Below are 16,490 nucleotides of genomic sequence, written 5' to 3' on the forward strand. Positions count from 1 at the left end.
CATATTTTTAAGATCGTTTTTTACAATTCTCAAAGAGGATGGACTCAATAAGTAAATGTTTTTAAACTTCACTGGTTCTTGTGCCTGAAAATCTGAGGCCATGTGCCCAGTCTTAAACACATGCACCCAGGGTTGCTTTCCTTCCTTTAGCACCCAGGTGTCAGCACAAGGCTAAGAGTTGGCAACCAATAAAAGAAAGCAGGAAGAGCACGTGGACAGACTACTAGGAAACAGGCAGCAAACACATTAGGATGGAAAAAGAAAAGGATGCGAAAACAGATTTTAAAATGGTCCAACTTTAGACACTGTTTCCAGAAGCTCCTGCAGCCTGCTGTCCACCTCTAACTGGAAGGCCTGTCCCCAGTCACCTCGCCTCCTTCTACTCACTCTACTCCCCGAGTGGATGTGTTCTTGAAACCTTTATCTACTTAGATGAAGAAACCCCTGCCACGGGCAGGGTGTTCAGTGTTGTGGCTTCAGGAAATCACCTACTGACTGGAGACTTTCTAGACTGCCTTTAAAGATCTAGGACATAGGATAAGATCTCAAGCAGATCCCCTGAGAAACTGGAAACGACAGAGCCAAAGTTTATAACCATTACATATTTATGAACCTCTGTATAATTTTTTAATGGTTTTTTTGAGACAGGGTTTCTTGGTAGCTTTGGAGCCTGTCCTGGAACTAGCTCTTGTAGACCAGGCTGGCCTTGAACTCACAGAGATCCACCTGCCTCTGCTTCCCAAGTGCTAGGATTAAAGGTGTGTACCACCACCATCAGGCCCAACCTCTATATAATTTTAAAGTTATCAAGTTCTTGCCAGAATTGACCTTTGCTGCTATGAGGCTACTGTGTTGCCAAAATGAAGAGAAGTCCCAGGGGTCACAATTCCAATAGCTAGCTATTTTTATTTCTTGTACCTGCTTTGATTGAAGGTGTAGATTTTCACGCGGCAATGATTGTACTTCTGAAGTATTTTTTTTGTGTCTTCATCCGTGTTAAAAGAGTTCATTAAAACAAGAGGGACATCTGTATCGTAGGTTTTGTTCAAGTGCTGAAGAGCAGAGTGACAATCAGATCATCCAAACTCATGGTCTCTGACGCAATCTAAAATTGACTCTTCAATGGCTAATCACAAAATGTTTAATGCTTGACCGATAGATCTCTCTGGGGACACACACACACACACACACACACACACACACACACACACTTTACAAAAGTGACCACCTAGTGTAAGCCAGATATGTGGGTAAGCAATTCATCATGTGCTTATTCAGTAAATCACGGCCCTCTAAAATAAAAGCTACTATCTGCATTTCATGGCTAACTCAGCTGAGGCCCAGATGTGGTGGCCTGGGACAGTCCCCACTGGAGCTGTGTGCACGTCAACAGTACTATGGCCTGCAGGAAGACAGGTGTTAACTAAGCATTTGCTCTGTATCCGAGCTCTGTGGGGATGAGGACACAAATGCAGCAAAGTCATAGGTTCCTCCTCTCAGATGAATTTCAAACTCATCAATCACCTCAGCTGAAATCCTGTCGCTCAAGAGCTAAGAGGCGGCACAGATTTTTACACAGCACACTATCTTGTAAGTCCTATACTCAGAGCCCATCCTTATCTAGTAAATGGGAGGAACAGTACTTGTAAGTTGTTGAGAGGAAGAAAGGAGTCATTTTGGAGAAGGTGCTTAGAATATCTGGTGTGTAGTAAATACCGGACAAATGTCAGCTTAGCTGCTGCTGCTGCTAGGGTTATGACTGTAGTTGCTAGGACCAAACTAGACAAGGGAAACAGATGAAAAGATAAAGTCTCTGGTCCATAAAGTCCGCAATTAATAACTTTGTCAAAGAAGGAAGCCAAGATTAGTACACATCTGCTACGTCCAACCAGATGTGTGACATCCTCCCCAGCTTCCCAAGAGAGATCAACCCAAAAAACTCTAGTGTCATGAAGGTTGCCACCAGGAAGAAAGTAGTAGAGGGTACATTGAAGAGAATCTGAAGAGACCCAGAGCCGTCAGCAACCACAAATGCTATTTAACATCAAGCTTTTACGTCTGAAGGGTATGTCCTTACACACACCCCACACACTAGTAGAGACAACATAGCACCGCCTTTGACTAGCTCAACCTCACACCCACATTTACTAACAGAGCACTTGTGTTAATGGAAACATTAGGTCTACTTTAGTATGAGAACGGCCAAACACTACTCACTTCAATTTGCTGAACAGTAAGATCCAAAAACGTATTCTCATTTCTTACACCAATCAGACTTTTAGGGCCTTTGCAGCCCATGCTGGTTCCCAAACCACCATTGAGTTTCACCACCACCAGTTTGTTCAACACAGAAGATATATTATCAGGCAAGCCTCTGGCCTTTATCTTTTCATAGGGTTGAATCTGAAAGAAAATATAAAATTAGAGATGTCATTTGAGTAGCTTTATGAGACAGTAAAGACAATCAATCCCAAGATTATTTCCATGGTTCCTTAAAACGTTTTGTTCTCTCAATGTAACGTTCCAGCAAGTTCACATGGCAATTCCCCTTGCACAAGGACGTAGCCCAATGGCATGTTTAATTACAGTGGAGTGACAGTGTACAACCATTTGTCTGACTGCTGTGAATATCTAAATCTTGAATTATCTTAAGATGCTATTTCCAATCTTAATCAAAATATCAAATACCCAAGTCTCATCAAGTCTAAATATTTAAGGTGCATTATATCCAACTTCAACTCTGAACATTATTAATCATACACTATTTTTCCTACCACAGGAAGCAAAAAACCAAAACACAATTGTTTTTGTTTCCTATTTCCCCATTTAGTTGTAAGATAACCCAGCAGAAGCACGTGCTGCAGGCGCAGTCATAATTCTAGGGAGGCACAAACACAGTTCCTTCCTCAGAAACTTAACTCTCGGCTGTCACGTGTACTGGGAAATGAAATGTCCTTGTTCTAAGAATGCCTGGGAGGGAAGGAGAGCAAAGGCTGGAGCTGTGGAAACCCAGCCCCACCTCCTCTCTAGCATCCTAGCTCGTTCTCTCTGCGGGTACAGGGCCTTAGCCTTGAATTTCTCGTGTAAGTACAGAAACAATAACATTTATTGGAAATGTTGATGTTCAAAGAAGAGCAACAAATCTTACATCTTATAGCAAGAATGAAAGCATTTTAAAAGATCAAAATGCATTTCCTATCCATTGTGACATTTTTGTTATTCTGCTTTAATAGGATAAGCCCTCATGGCCTCTTCCATCACAGTACAAGACAGACAACACGAGAAGACTGAAAACTTGAGCCAACAGTGGTTACTCTGTGAACGTCTGCTGCTCTTTGTCCTGTGACCTGTAAATATGTCCTTGTCTGAAGGCGTCTGGATTGGGACAGGAAGGAACTGATGGGCTCACCTCCTGTGATCTTGGCCTTGGAGACTAACATCTCCCTGTGTGTGATGGACCAACTTAATATATAATTCTTGTTCATAGATCTTCCTACAAAATACTCCTTTGTAACATAGTTCTTCTTAACTGCCAAGTGTGGATGAAGACTCTCCTACTCGATGTAAACACTAAGAACACAAAGAGGTCTTCTTCCCACTGAGAACCCTCGCTGTGTCCCATTCTGAATGACTGGTGAGTGTGGCAGGACTGTCGCTGTCCTTGTGAAGGTGGCTAAATTCTCATTCATGAACCAAAAGAAAGGCTGTGACAAAAGCACTGGGCTCACAGGCGCTCTAAAGAAGAAAAAGTCCCAAATTTAAGTGCTACACCATTAAAAAAAGAAGACTAGATGACAGAGACAGGACCTTTGTGCCCTTACGTGACAGGGTAGTTTATAATCCTTTCAGGTAGAGCTGTTGAGATCACCAGTGGTCAGAGGATGCTACTATGACACAATGGCTTCAAGTAGTCTATTATGTTAGGAGATCACATCATACATACATACAAATACACACAGCACATATACATACATACATACATACATACATATGCTCTAAAAAGTTATTTTCCAATTATTTTGTAAAAGTCAGGAACTTCCATTTAGCAGTTACTTTCACTTCCCACATCAAGAACTTAGCTGTAAAATCCATGTGTTACATTCATTTTAGGTAAACTGATACCTCAGAAATATTACTTAATGCTCTGAACGTTTATTTTAAAAAATAGAATACATAAAAGCAATTTTCCCCCAACACAGTGAGTTAGCCCTGTTTTCCAATTCTACCTCAAAATTTTAATTGTGAAACATTATGTATATAGCCTACAGAAACAACTGGAAGAATCAAATGTAAAAAGCATACAGCAGTAACTCGGGAACCTCCATGTCCCTGACGCTGAGCACATTCTTCCTCCACCTTCCCGGTTAAGCACCGTGTGGGCTCCTACTCTCTCACTGCAGTTTCACCATCGAGAGCACTTATTTGTCTCTAAACTTATGAATATAACTGAATCATACTATAAAATAGGCACACCATCAGAACAAAACATACTGTGATATGGTTTTCACATACCTGAACATTCTGATGCACAAAGACACAAATATCTAGATGTAAGGAACAGTAAAAGGACTCCAGGTAATGAGCTGGAGCCATGGCTCAGCAAGTGGTCAAGAGTACTTCCTGCTCTTCCTAAGGGCATGCATTCAATTCCCAAATTCTTAGCACCCGTATCAAGTGGCTCACAGCTACCTGTAACTCCAACTTCAGGGAATCCAATACTCTCTTCTGGCCTCATTGGGCAGCAACACACACACACAGGCACACACACAGACAATCACGGCTGAAGTAGAATGTTTAAAAGGAAAAAAATTTAGTTAATGATTTCGTGTACAATAATGTTTTCAAATATTTAAGTTAAACTTGGAAACAGAATAAAACAAAAATTTAATGTATAAACAAGTTAGATGTTGTTAAGAAAATATAATTTATACTTTTAGCTGAGAGCTCTTGAGATGCAGTTAAATAATAATGCCAGGAAGGATAACAGAATTTGGATCACATATTAATTCTATACGATAAGGAATTCTTTGGTACATCAACATTCCCATTAATTAAAGAACTCTGGGATCCACGTTTAATCTTTAGCTATTTAATTCCTCTAAGGTCCATTTTCTTCAAGAATGGATGCTAAAGGAATTTTTATTTATAATGAAATTTGAAAGATGGAACCAAACACCAATCTCACTGACTTACATTTTTCCAGAAGGAAAAACAAAAACAAAACAAAAAAACCACAACTTCAAAATCATGATGTTCATAACAAATAATCTCTGTTCCATACGTCATCAAGTTTGTGAAATAAAATATTTAGAGATAAGAGTTGCCGATATTCTTTACAGTAATTAAACTTCAAAACGCTGCCCGGGGTGCACGCACCTCTGTAATCCCAGCACTCAGCAAGGAGGAGGGCTGCAAATGGCAGCATCAGCATGTGCTAGTACAATGTTAGGAGGATGCAAGGGGTTAAAGGGGAAGGATGCGCAGAGGGAGAGGGCAGAGAAGAGGGTGGGGTAATCAAACCATAGACATGAAAAGACCCTGAGGAAATCAGATACACGGGAGACTAATTTATAAAAAAAAGTTTTAAGCTCTGGGGCATGGGAACTCACAACTCAAGGCAAAAAAGGAAAAAAAAGTTAATATTCAATGGCTGGGGTTTTCTATGAAGTGTTACGTACTAAATTAGTATCAGTGATACCTAGCTGTCTTAGGAAATCTGACTCTTAAAGAAGAAAAGGTCCTAGCGAGGAATTTGTTTATAAAGGAAAGAATCTGAGAAGAGCCATTAGAGGACAAGGAAAAAGAAATTCAAACAGCAGTGAGTCAAGAAGAAACACCAAGAGCGTCTCAAGTTATTTTGCTGTTGGAAACCACCAGTGGAGGAGGTCTGTGACTTAGCTTCATGACTTACCCTAAACTCCTTACCCCACAAAGACACACAGTACACAGACAACAGGGGGTAGGGTACTATGCAACAAACCCAAAGACAGATGAATCTAGTAACTCTAGTAACTATTTGATTCCAAGAAGCCAGGATATTTTTGTCTAGAGTTTATTGCAGGTTTTAAGTTATTCGTTTATTGGGGAGTAAGCAGAGATTCATGTCATACAAATCATCCTGTACATAACAAAAGTGCCCTGTCCATGAGTGTCCACACACCCTCCACCACAGGACCTCACCAAGCAACCCCACAGAGCTTAGTTTAGTTACCAAGCCAGGGGTGTGGTGGTGGAGGTGGTGCCGGTATTGGTTAGCAGCAGCTGGACACACCCTGGACACACCCAGTCACTGCAACCTTTTTAGACCCTTGACATCTAAGTTCCTCAGTAGGATCTTTGTCAGATCCAATAAGATGGGTAGGTATCACTGAAGTACCATGTAAAGAGTGCTGGCTCCTTGACATCTACAGAAGGTAGGCAAAGTCTATATAACTCAGGACACAGGACTTCACAGAACATGGTCTCCCGTGCTTCCTCGGGAAAATAGACACATATACTGAGATACAATGGGTGGTCTCAGGACACAACAGCCGAAATGTGATTCACACTGAATCCCTGGAGTCAAGGACTAAGAGTGACCAGCTTTGAGCTTTCAATCCTAATTGTTAGGTCTCACTCAGTACCTGTAGAAGTAGTTACAGAAGAGATTTTTGTCCCTTATCATCAACAAAAGGCTGGAATGTAAGGCCTCAAACCCAGGACAAATCTCACTCAATACCTGTGGCTCCTCCAAGCACTCCTCACCCCGCTCCTACCCTAAACCTCTCTCCCCCAGGCGCTGGGCTTCCACCCCATCCCAACTCCCCAGGTCTGATCCCTGTATCACTCAGTCATTTTAGTTACACTGGTCTCTTAGCCTGGGCCGCCTTCCTTGGTTAATGGCTCTTCTCTTGTTCTCCTCTCATGGTTTAGTCGGCCAGCCATGTTCAGCCTGGACTCTTCCCTCTGCCTGCTTTCTCCCCTCTATCTACAATAAAAATCTTCTCCATGTCCTTTTATTTCCTTTGAGCATTCACTAATCACTCTGCTTCCCTGTTTTCCCCCAGACAAGAACAGAATCCAGTGCTCTAACAAGATCTCTACTGCAGCTAAGCACATGGTGGAGGGAATGTTTGGGAACGGCCAGGCCACGCATGTTCTCATCTTTCTGTTCAAACACCTACCTTAAGCAACGTGATTTTAAGAACATCTGAAGGGCGGTGGCGGCACACGCCTTTAATCCCAGCACTTGGGAGATGAATCTCTGGGAGTTTGAGGCCAGCCTGGACTACAAGAGCTAGTTCCAGGACAGGCTCTAAAGCAACACAGAGAAACCCTGTCTCGAAAAGTAAACAAACAAAAAAGAACATTTGCCTTCTAGGATGTCGACCTAGTAGTTTTACAGAAATGGAAAGACCTTTTTAAAACTGTCTGCCATGATCTGCATCTTGCCAACTCTGCTCACAACTTAGTTTCCAGTTAGAAGAAAAGCCAAATTCAGCACACAGTCATGGACACACTGTTCCCATTCGCAAAAGTGTAACCCAGTTCTGGATAGCGTGTGCCATTTCTAACGTAAGTGCCAAATGCGCAGAGCAAGGCAGCACTACCCGCACTGTTATAGTTCACAGGGGATGATTATTGCAGAGTGGGCCACTTTTTTTTTTTTTTTGAGAAAAAGGATTTGCTGGAGAGAAAATGGTGTAAAAAGTCAAACAAATTAGGATGTTCCATATAAAGAGCACGCATTCTAAGAACTGTTCACTGAGTCCTTGTGCACAGTGTTTTATGGCAAGTTCCATGATATGCACTTTCATATACTGTCTTTTCATTTCATATCACTGAACGGAAAGGCCAGAATCATCTGGGTTATTTTCTGTAGCAAGAAAAAAAATCATACATAGATGAATTTTTTTGGTGTGGAAAATCTGCTAAATCTTGTACTTTCCCCATTATTACAGGGTTAACTTTCATTAATACTGTCGGCCACCCAAATGAACTCAACTCTAGTTCATACAGCGAATAAGTCACTGACTTCCTGCTACCAATCCTGCACTACCCATCACCAATGAAGACTCATTTCATCCACCAGCGTCTCCCCAGCGCTTCCTCCCGTCTCTGGGTGTGACTCTACAGACACCTCCACTTTCTCTAATCTTTCTCAACTCCGGTTTTCCCTTCTATCACAGCACTGCCTTCTCTTAACATGAATGAAGCCAATAACATCTTGATTGCTAGGTCTTATCAATAACACCAAATACTATCAGGTGCGTTTGACACAACTGATTACTCCCTAAGTCCTAAAATGCCCACTTCTCGTTGACTTCTGAAACACTATACTATCTTTTTCTTGCCACTCTGCTTGCTCCTTACCAAGATCATTCTAAGTAGACCTCTTCTTCCTACACCGTTGGCTTCAAAGCCACAGCTTTATCATTCCTGTCCTTATCCATCAAGACACCCAGCTGCTCAATGGGTCCATTCAGCCTCATACCTCTGACCTGTGTTGCCAGTGCTATAGTAGTCTCCTTAACTCCATATAACCCATTTTTCACCTCTTAATTTTTTTTTTTTTTGAGACAGGGTTTCGTTTCTCTCTAGCTTTGAAGCCTGTCCTGGAACTAGTTCTTGTAGACCAGGCTGGCCTCGAACTCGCAGAGATCCACCTGCCTCTGCCTCCCAAGACCAGGCTGGCCTCGAACTCGCAGAGATCCACCTGCCTCTGCCTCCCAAGTGCGCCACCACTGCCCGGCCCTCTCAATCATTTTTTAAAAAAATTTCAGCATGTGTCCTCGCTAGTATTTATGTCAACTCGACACAAGCAGAAGTCATTTGAGAGGAGGGAACCTCAATTAAGAAAATGTCTCTGCAAGATCTAGCTGTAGGCAAGTCTGTAGGGCACTTTATTGATGATTGATGGGGAGGACCTGGTCCATTGTGGGTGGTGCCATCCCTGGGCTGGTGGTCCTGGGTTCTATAAGAAAGCAGGCTGAGCAAGCCATGTGGGACAAAACAATAAATGGTGCCACTCCAAGTCCTCTCTATCAGTTCCTGCCTCCAGGTTCCTGCCTTGTGTTCTGCCCCAACTTCTTTCATGAGGAACTCTGATAACTGTGATATATAAAGTGTAAGTAAAAGCCAGGCAGTGGTGGCACATGCCTTTAATCCCAGTACTCATGACAGCATTAACCAATGATAGCACTGGTATGGCATGGAAGATCATTAGCTGCCAAGTTCAATATCATTCTTTCTTTTCTCTTTTCAAACTTCTACTGGGCACTCATTCTGTTACCCAGAGTAATAGTGTATTTCCAACCTCCCTTGCACCTGCTTATGCCAAAGTTCAGGTCAAAATGGTTAACTTGAAATGAACTGGCAGCTGTCTTAGGAAAGAACAGGGGGCACTGTCCCTCTCCCTCCCTCCTTGCCTGCCTGTCATCTGGAACAGTGACGTAACTATAGCTCGTTCTTGTGACCAGTTGGGACAATATGGGCATATGCTACAGATGACAAGGCTAGAGAAACCCAGGTTCCCGATACCACCAAGCTATACTACCTCTCCAGATTCATTGTTCTTGGTTCACATTACAAAATTCCAAACCAGTCCTAATGGGCAGACAAAGACTGTAAGGTGCTTTTAGCCTCTTCTCTCTTCTACTCCACCACCGTGCTTTCCTCAAGGAGCATGAGCTCCGGGTTCTCTTACATACTGTTACTGCCTCATTTACATGCCTCTGCATTTTCTCTTGAGTATCCTTTCTTCATCCTCGACATTCCATATTCAGACCAATAGTCTCTAGGTGTATGAACTAATCACCACATACTTATGAACAGTCCCTATTTCACAAAAGTTCACTCCCTACCAAACTAAAAACCTTTAGAATACATTGCAACACTAGAAATGTCATTTCAGAGCATAAAATAATCTTGTGGGATATCATTTTTTCCAGTAATAAATAACATAAAACTCCTCCCCAAGGCCAAAAAATCCAAACTTTAACTCCCATCAAATAAACTTCAATGAGAAAGCTTCCGCTGGGCTTGCTATAGCCTGGAGTGACCACCAGCATGCCATCCTTAGCTGCGTTCCATCTGCATATTCTGCTCAGAGACACACACTCAAGATCCAAGCTCTCTACGCTTCTCACAGCTTGCTCTATCTTGTGTTGAGAATACCAGAAAGTTTCAGTATCTTGAGAGCTGGATGCCTCATGTGTCTTCAAGTTAGTAAAGTTAACTTCGAAAAAGACTGCATGTTCATATAGGATTCAGTCATCTTCAATTCAATGCAAGGCTCAGAGTCCACAGAGAATTTCTGGAACCCACTCCCTTAAGTTATCCTCTGACAGACACACAGATGCAGTGGCATACACACTCATTCATATACACACTTGAATAGCAAGCATGTGCTGAGCCTTTATCAGAATGCCTGTTATAAAAAAGCACCTGTACATGCACTATTACTGAAAACAGACCTGAAGCAAGCAAACAAGCCACCTAATGTTACAAGGTAAGAATTAATGAAGTTAGGATTTAAATATTTAGAATCTGTTGTTTTTTTAATTTCACTGGCATTACTGCCAAACTAGAAAGAAAGTGTTCTCTGTACTGAAGAGAAAATCAGTTCAGTATGCGTATGTGGATGGCCTTGGTTAATGACAGTATTTCAGTCATCTATACACAGCATGATGTAGTTTCTCAGATATACACTGACACATGACTAGGAACACTACAGCTCACTATCATGAAATTAGGGATCCAAATATTTATACAATACAAAGGCATAAATATAAAAACTGAACTGTAGGTTAGTCAACCAGGAAAAAGGATAATTTTCAAGGTGAAAGATTGATATGCTGGGGAGACGGCTGAGCTAGTAAACGTTTGCTGTGCAGACCGAAGACCTGAGTTTGATTGATCTCCAGTCCCCGAGGAGAGGCCAGCAGTGAGTGCGCGTCAGCCAGGCCTGGGTGTGAGAGACAGGAGGAGTGTTAGGGCTCACTGCCCAGCTAGTCTGACCAAATTCAAGAGGGAACTGAGTTCGGTGAAAAACTGTCTCAAAAGGGGGGGGGGGAATATTTGAGGGAGACAGCTGACATCAACTTCTGGCTTACACACACACACGAACACACACACACACACACGCATACAGTGTGGTGACTCTCCTCTACGTTCAGCACCGCAGAGACTGGAGCAGGAGGATCTGAAATCCCAGGCCAGGCTGAGATAGACACTGAAAGCTGTCTCACAGAACAAAAATCAAGATTATAGAATATAGCCATTTTTTGTCTGCTATTAAAGACGGTGTTTAAGTTTATATAAGTCTCCTATTTATATTTTCTCATTTTTTATCTTTGGTTATAAATACTAAGTTTGTTACTTAGTATACTGAATTTGTATAATTTATTGGTGATATTAATTTTTAAAATTTTTTAGCAAAATTTCTACTAGGCAGATGTTTTCTGTCATTTTCTTAGCTTAGTCAAAATGTCTGAGTTAGCAGACACAATCGCCATTTACTTTACCTCATTTCCATTTTTAATGCCCCAGAAACACTAGAAACTAATTTTTAAATACTTTCTGCTCTCTCTCACACCTTTAGACTCTGCTTACCTTGTTCTCTAGTGTGGCTATATCTGACTCACACTTCATTAAGTCCCAGCTCTAAAGTCACCTTTATAAAAACATTTCTTTAGTGTATATTGGGGTTTTGCCTATATGGATGTCTGTATGAAGGTGTCAGATCCCCTAGAACTGGAGTTACAGGAAGTTACAAACTGTCATGTGGGTGCTGGGAATTGAACCCAGGTCCTTTGGAAGAGTAATCAGTGTTCTTAACCACTGAGCCATCTGTCTAGCCCCCTACAGTCACCTATCATCAACTTGCTCAGTATTTTCCCAACTTATCAGCAGCCTTCTTCAACTACATTTAAAACATTCTAGACAGGAAGATAGCTAATTGCAAAAAAGTTTAGGAATAAATAATAAAAATTTTAGATACATTTGGCTTTTTACATTTAAACACACTTATTCACTAAGGAATTATCCTAAGATACAGTATGGACCAAGAACTGAACAACTAAAAATGACCTGCACACAGAAGAAATGTTCTAGATAGACAAAATCCTCTCGGTCTCTCACAGCTGTCTGTGGCTGGCTGGTTCTGAAGACAGAACCCAGGACTCGCATATGCTAAACATGGGGTCTGTCAGGACCACAGGCTCCCTCCTCACCCGCACCAGCTCCTGCAACTTTGATTTGCAATTTATCATTAGCCAGTATTTTCAAAACATTTGACTTGGCTTTAAAGTAATAATTTTTAAGTCCACTTCAACGGTTTACATAACAATTAGTCCCATTATTATTTTTACAACAAAGATAAGCCACAAAAACAAGCATAATCAAATTTCAGTGAGGACAGCACTCGCTTTGGTGAGAGGCCTCATGTAATAAAGAAAGCTGCAAGCCTTCACAAATAGTAAGCGCTCTTCAGTCCACAAGTGGAAGTAGCTGCTGAGGCGCCTGCTGAAGCAGCCTCCACAGTCGTCACCCCAGTAAACCTATCTCCGTGTAAAGTCTCCCCAGAACACCAGGAGCTCAGAACTGCTTTGCTATTTGCCAGGTTGGTGATCCCCTTAGCTCTGTACAAGCTAAGCAGAATCGAAACAGAAATAGCCCTCGTGCCACACAACAGTTACTTCTATCTACGTCACCATTTTCTATGGATGCTACTGCATGGGAAGTCTGGAAAGCATTGCAGAATTGGTACAGGTTGGTAACTTTATCTCTGCATTCACAGGAAGTAAAATCAAACAGTGATTATCTGATAGCTATGTAGAGTAAAAGCAATGAATAAATGAAACTCTCAGTTTCATGTAGTATACAGATAAACCAGAAGAAAAAAAGCAAAAACCTAAACCAAGATGTTGACTGCTAAAGTATGATGAGGTCAGGACAACAGTGGCAGGAAACTAGTCATCAGCCAGCTTCTGGTGGCTGTGATAAAACACCACGACCAAGGCAACTATGGAACGGTTTACGTGGGCTTCCAGTCCCAGAGGAATGAAGAGTCCATCACCACCACGGGAAAGCAGCACGGCAATGGGCTGGCATGGCAGCAGGAATAGCTAAGAGAGAGCTCACATCTGGAACAGCAAGAAGAGAAGGAATTGGGGATGCCAGGAGGCTTTTAAGCCTCAAAACCTACCCCAGTGATGAACTTCCTCCAGCAAGGCCACAGTGCCTAAGCCTCCCTAAACAGTGCCACCAACTGGGGATCAATTATTCAAATGCCTGAGAATATGGGAAACATCTCACTCAAACCAATGCAGCCTGCCTCCTGCCTCATCCTGGCCCACTGGAAAGCAATTCTGTGAGTGTACCTCAATGCTTATATAAATATCAACCACATAGTAACTACTGAATAAATATTCGTTAAATGCATTTCTGGAAGCCCTAAAAAATGGTTTTTAGCTTCAAGAGAAGAGTGTACTTTACTCAAAGATGGAGAAATGAAGACAAAGCCATATATTAAAGCATCTTCAAGCTACCCTCAAACACAGCAACTGGTGTTTGTCCTATGACACAGACAGTGGTTAAGAGTATAGAGGCTCTGGCTTACAAACTCAGGACATCTAGGTGGTTATCAACCCCTCACTACTTCTAAGCCTATCATATAAAGGGATGACCGGAAGCACATGTAAAAAGCTGAGAGCAACACTTATTACATTAATGTGAAGCTTTTGTTTGTGGTTATAGTTACTACTATAATTGCTGATAAGCTCAGAGAGTACATCCCATAGGATGCTCAGAGATGAAGGAAGGGCTTCTTTAATATTACTAGAGGATGCCAAAGAATCAGACCTTTGGAGTCTGAAAACCTATTTAGTTTACAACTAGACTCTCTTTCCTAAGCAAATTATTCTGAACTTCAATTTCCTCTTTCGCAAAATAAGCATTTTTTCTGAAGCAGGAGAGAAAAAAGCAAGATTAAGAGGTCATAAGAAGTCACCTGCCCTGGTATCTATTTATCCTTTCCTGCTGAGTGAGTTAATCAAAGAACTTCAGTTGATAAAGTTAAAATTGCCTACAGAGATAATGTGTATTTTCCTAAACATGTTTCAAACAAGGGTATTAAAATCAATAAATGTACACAAAAAAGCACAAAAAACCGTCTTTTACTTACCGCCAAAATGTCCTAGCCTTGATCTGTACTCGTCAGTGCTCTTACCCCTAAGACTAAGCAAGGAACTTCAGAAGACATCTGAGTTTCATTCACAGTAAGAAATTCTTTAAACAGAATATGTGAGCCAATTCAAGTATTTTCACTTAAAAATTTAAGCTTTGCTTAATTTTAAAACCTTGTTGTAAATTACTTTTAGGTCTGAGTGTGGTGGTCTGAATAAGAACAGCCCCTACAGGCTCACATATTTGAGTGCTTAGCCATCAGAGAATGACACTACTTGGGAGGGTTAGGTGTGGCCTCACTGGAGGAAGTGTGTCCCTGGAGGTGGGCTTTGAGGTTTCAAAAGCCCAAGCCAGGCCCAGTACCCCTCCCTCCCTACTGCCTGTGGATCCAGATGCAGAATTTTCAGTTCCTTTTCCAGGACCATGTCTCTCTGCATGCCATGCTCAGGAAACTATAAACAAGCCACAATTAATGCTCTCCTTTGTAAGAGCTGCCATGGTCATGGTGTCCCTTCACAGCAACAGAGCACTGACTAGGTCAGTGGGCCACCTCCTTTATGATGTACTGGTCAGAAAGATCACAGAAGACCCTCAAATAATAAAAACGCTTGCTATTCCTTCGTGGTTGTCCAGCAGAACTAAGATGGTAAGGCCCTATTGATGAAGACATCATCCATTTTGGTTGCACGAACCAGAACTGATCTTCCTCCTTGACAGCTAGCTTTCTCTGAACCGAAGGCGCTAGGCAGAATGCTGAAGATCTTATCTGTTAACTCTGAACTGCGGTATCAACCTGCCAGGCCAAAATATTCATTTGTGCAGGAGCAGCATGACTGCTAAAGGGTGACCAAGACTCTGCTTGTACTTGAGGCCTCTCTACACCAGGGAATCCATACCTGGTACAGTAAAACTGCTAAACTGTTTCCTATTGAAAGTTTCTGGGAAGCTTAGTCATTGCCTTCAGATATATCCCCACTAGTAGCTACCACACCCCAATAGCCACACAGATGGCCCTGGTTAAACTAAATGGGTCACAACACAAACCCAAAAGCCATGTCTGTGGGAACAGGACAAGGTGCATGTAGGGGTGTTGAAAGGAGTGAGAGTACATGACCATAATGCATTTTACACGTGTAAAACTGTTAAGGAATGAATGAAAGAAAGGAAGGAGGAAAAAAATGAAGGAATGTAGGTAATTAAGAAAGCCACAGGATACACACTGCCATTGTATAGACACTTAAGTGCAACTCTTTCTTCATCTCGGGATTGGGTAATGTCCTTTTCTCATATGGGTCTGTCGAATACTTGATGACATAACTTGATTTCATTCTGTGTCAGGTTGTCTTCCTACTGCCACAGAAGTTCTCTAGTTAGTTTTTACATTAAATGATATCAGAAACACAAAAGCCTCAGTACAATGCTTGACACAGAGCACAAAACACTAGCATAATCATTACCTATGGAATATAGAGCTTTGCATAAAAATTAAACTTCTTAAATGAAAAACAGTGAGCAAGGAGGTAGCTGAATAAGCTGAAAATGGAAGCCTTGGCTAACTTGTGTAAGGCCCTGGTTTGAGCCCTACCAGGGCAAATAAGTAAACTGGAAACTAACATTTGGCTTAGTCGAAAATAAAAAACAAAACAAACACCTTTGAAATGGTATTTCATGCTCTCCTGATACAAGAGAATACATCCTAGTTCTCCAAGAGCTTTAGGGCTCTTGGTACCATGAAGACAACTGTCTTAAACAAGCCTTTCTGTGACAATAGCCCCATTGAGGGCTGCTCCCCCTGTCCCACATTTAATCTCGTCATAAGGACCCTCTGTCATAGCCATGCTTCTTCTTTTGATTTGTTCTCAACCTTGAAAAAGAATTGTCAGTACTTTTTCACCCTGTGCTCTTTGTGACTCAGAGGCTTTAAAAGGGAATACAGACAACAAAAATTAGTTTACATAGCTCTATTATCTTCCTAGTTAAAAACAAAGTGGGTCCTTTCTGTAAGTCAAACTTCTAAAATTGATTATTTAAAAACACTTTGTAGCCAGGTGATAGTGGCACACACCTTTAATCCCTGTACTTCAGAGACAGAGGCAGGTGGGATCTCTGTGAGTTCAAGGCCAGCCTGGTCTACAGAGTGAGTTCCAGGTCAGCCAGAGATATATCAAAAAACCAAAACAAATAAATAAACAAACAAAAACCAAAACCTGTTGTAAATTGCTTCTCAATTCAGTTTTACATTACGTTGATTCCTACTGTTGACACCTTTCAAACTCACACCTACTGCCATCCTATTAAAAATGGGAACAATTTCAAAATCCTGA

The 16,490-nt window shown here is 41.6% G+C and overlaps 1 protein-coding gene across 2 annotated transcripts in view; it reads right to left on the reverse strand.

Annotated features, from left to right (window-relative positions):
• Ugp2 (UDP-glucose pyrophosphorylase 2) overlaps positions 1-16,490 on the reverse strand; it is a 54,615-nt gene that overhangs the window by 8,917 nt on the left and 29,208 nt on the right. For both annotated transcript variants that reach the window (XM_038347688.1, XM_038347679.1), the window contains exons 4-5: positions 2,218-2,403; positions 919-1,052 (exon numbers count right to left, since the gene is read on the reverse strand). In XM_038347688.1, the coding sequence (XP_038203616.1) occupies positions 919-1,052; positions 2,218-2,403 (320 nt within the window). The remainder of the gene's footprint in view (positions 1-918; positions 1,053-2,217; positions 2,404-16,490) is intronic.

This window comes from Arvicola amphibius, chromosome 1, assembly GCF_903992535.2.
Source record: "Arvicola amphibius chromosome 1, mArvAmp1.2, whole genome shotgun sequence".
Taxonomy (NCBI): Eukaryota; Metazoa; Chordata; class Mammalia; order Rodentia; family Cricetidae; genus Arvicola; species Arvicola amphibius.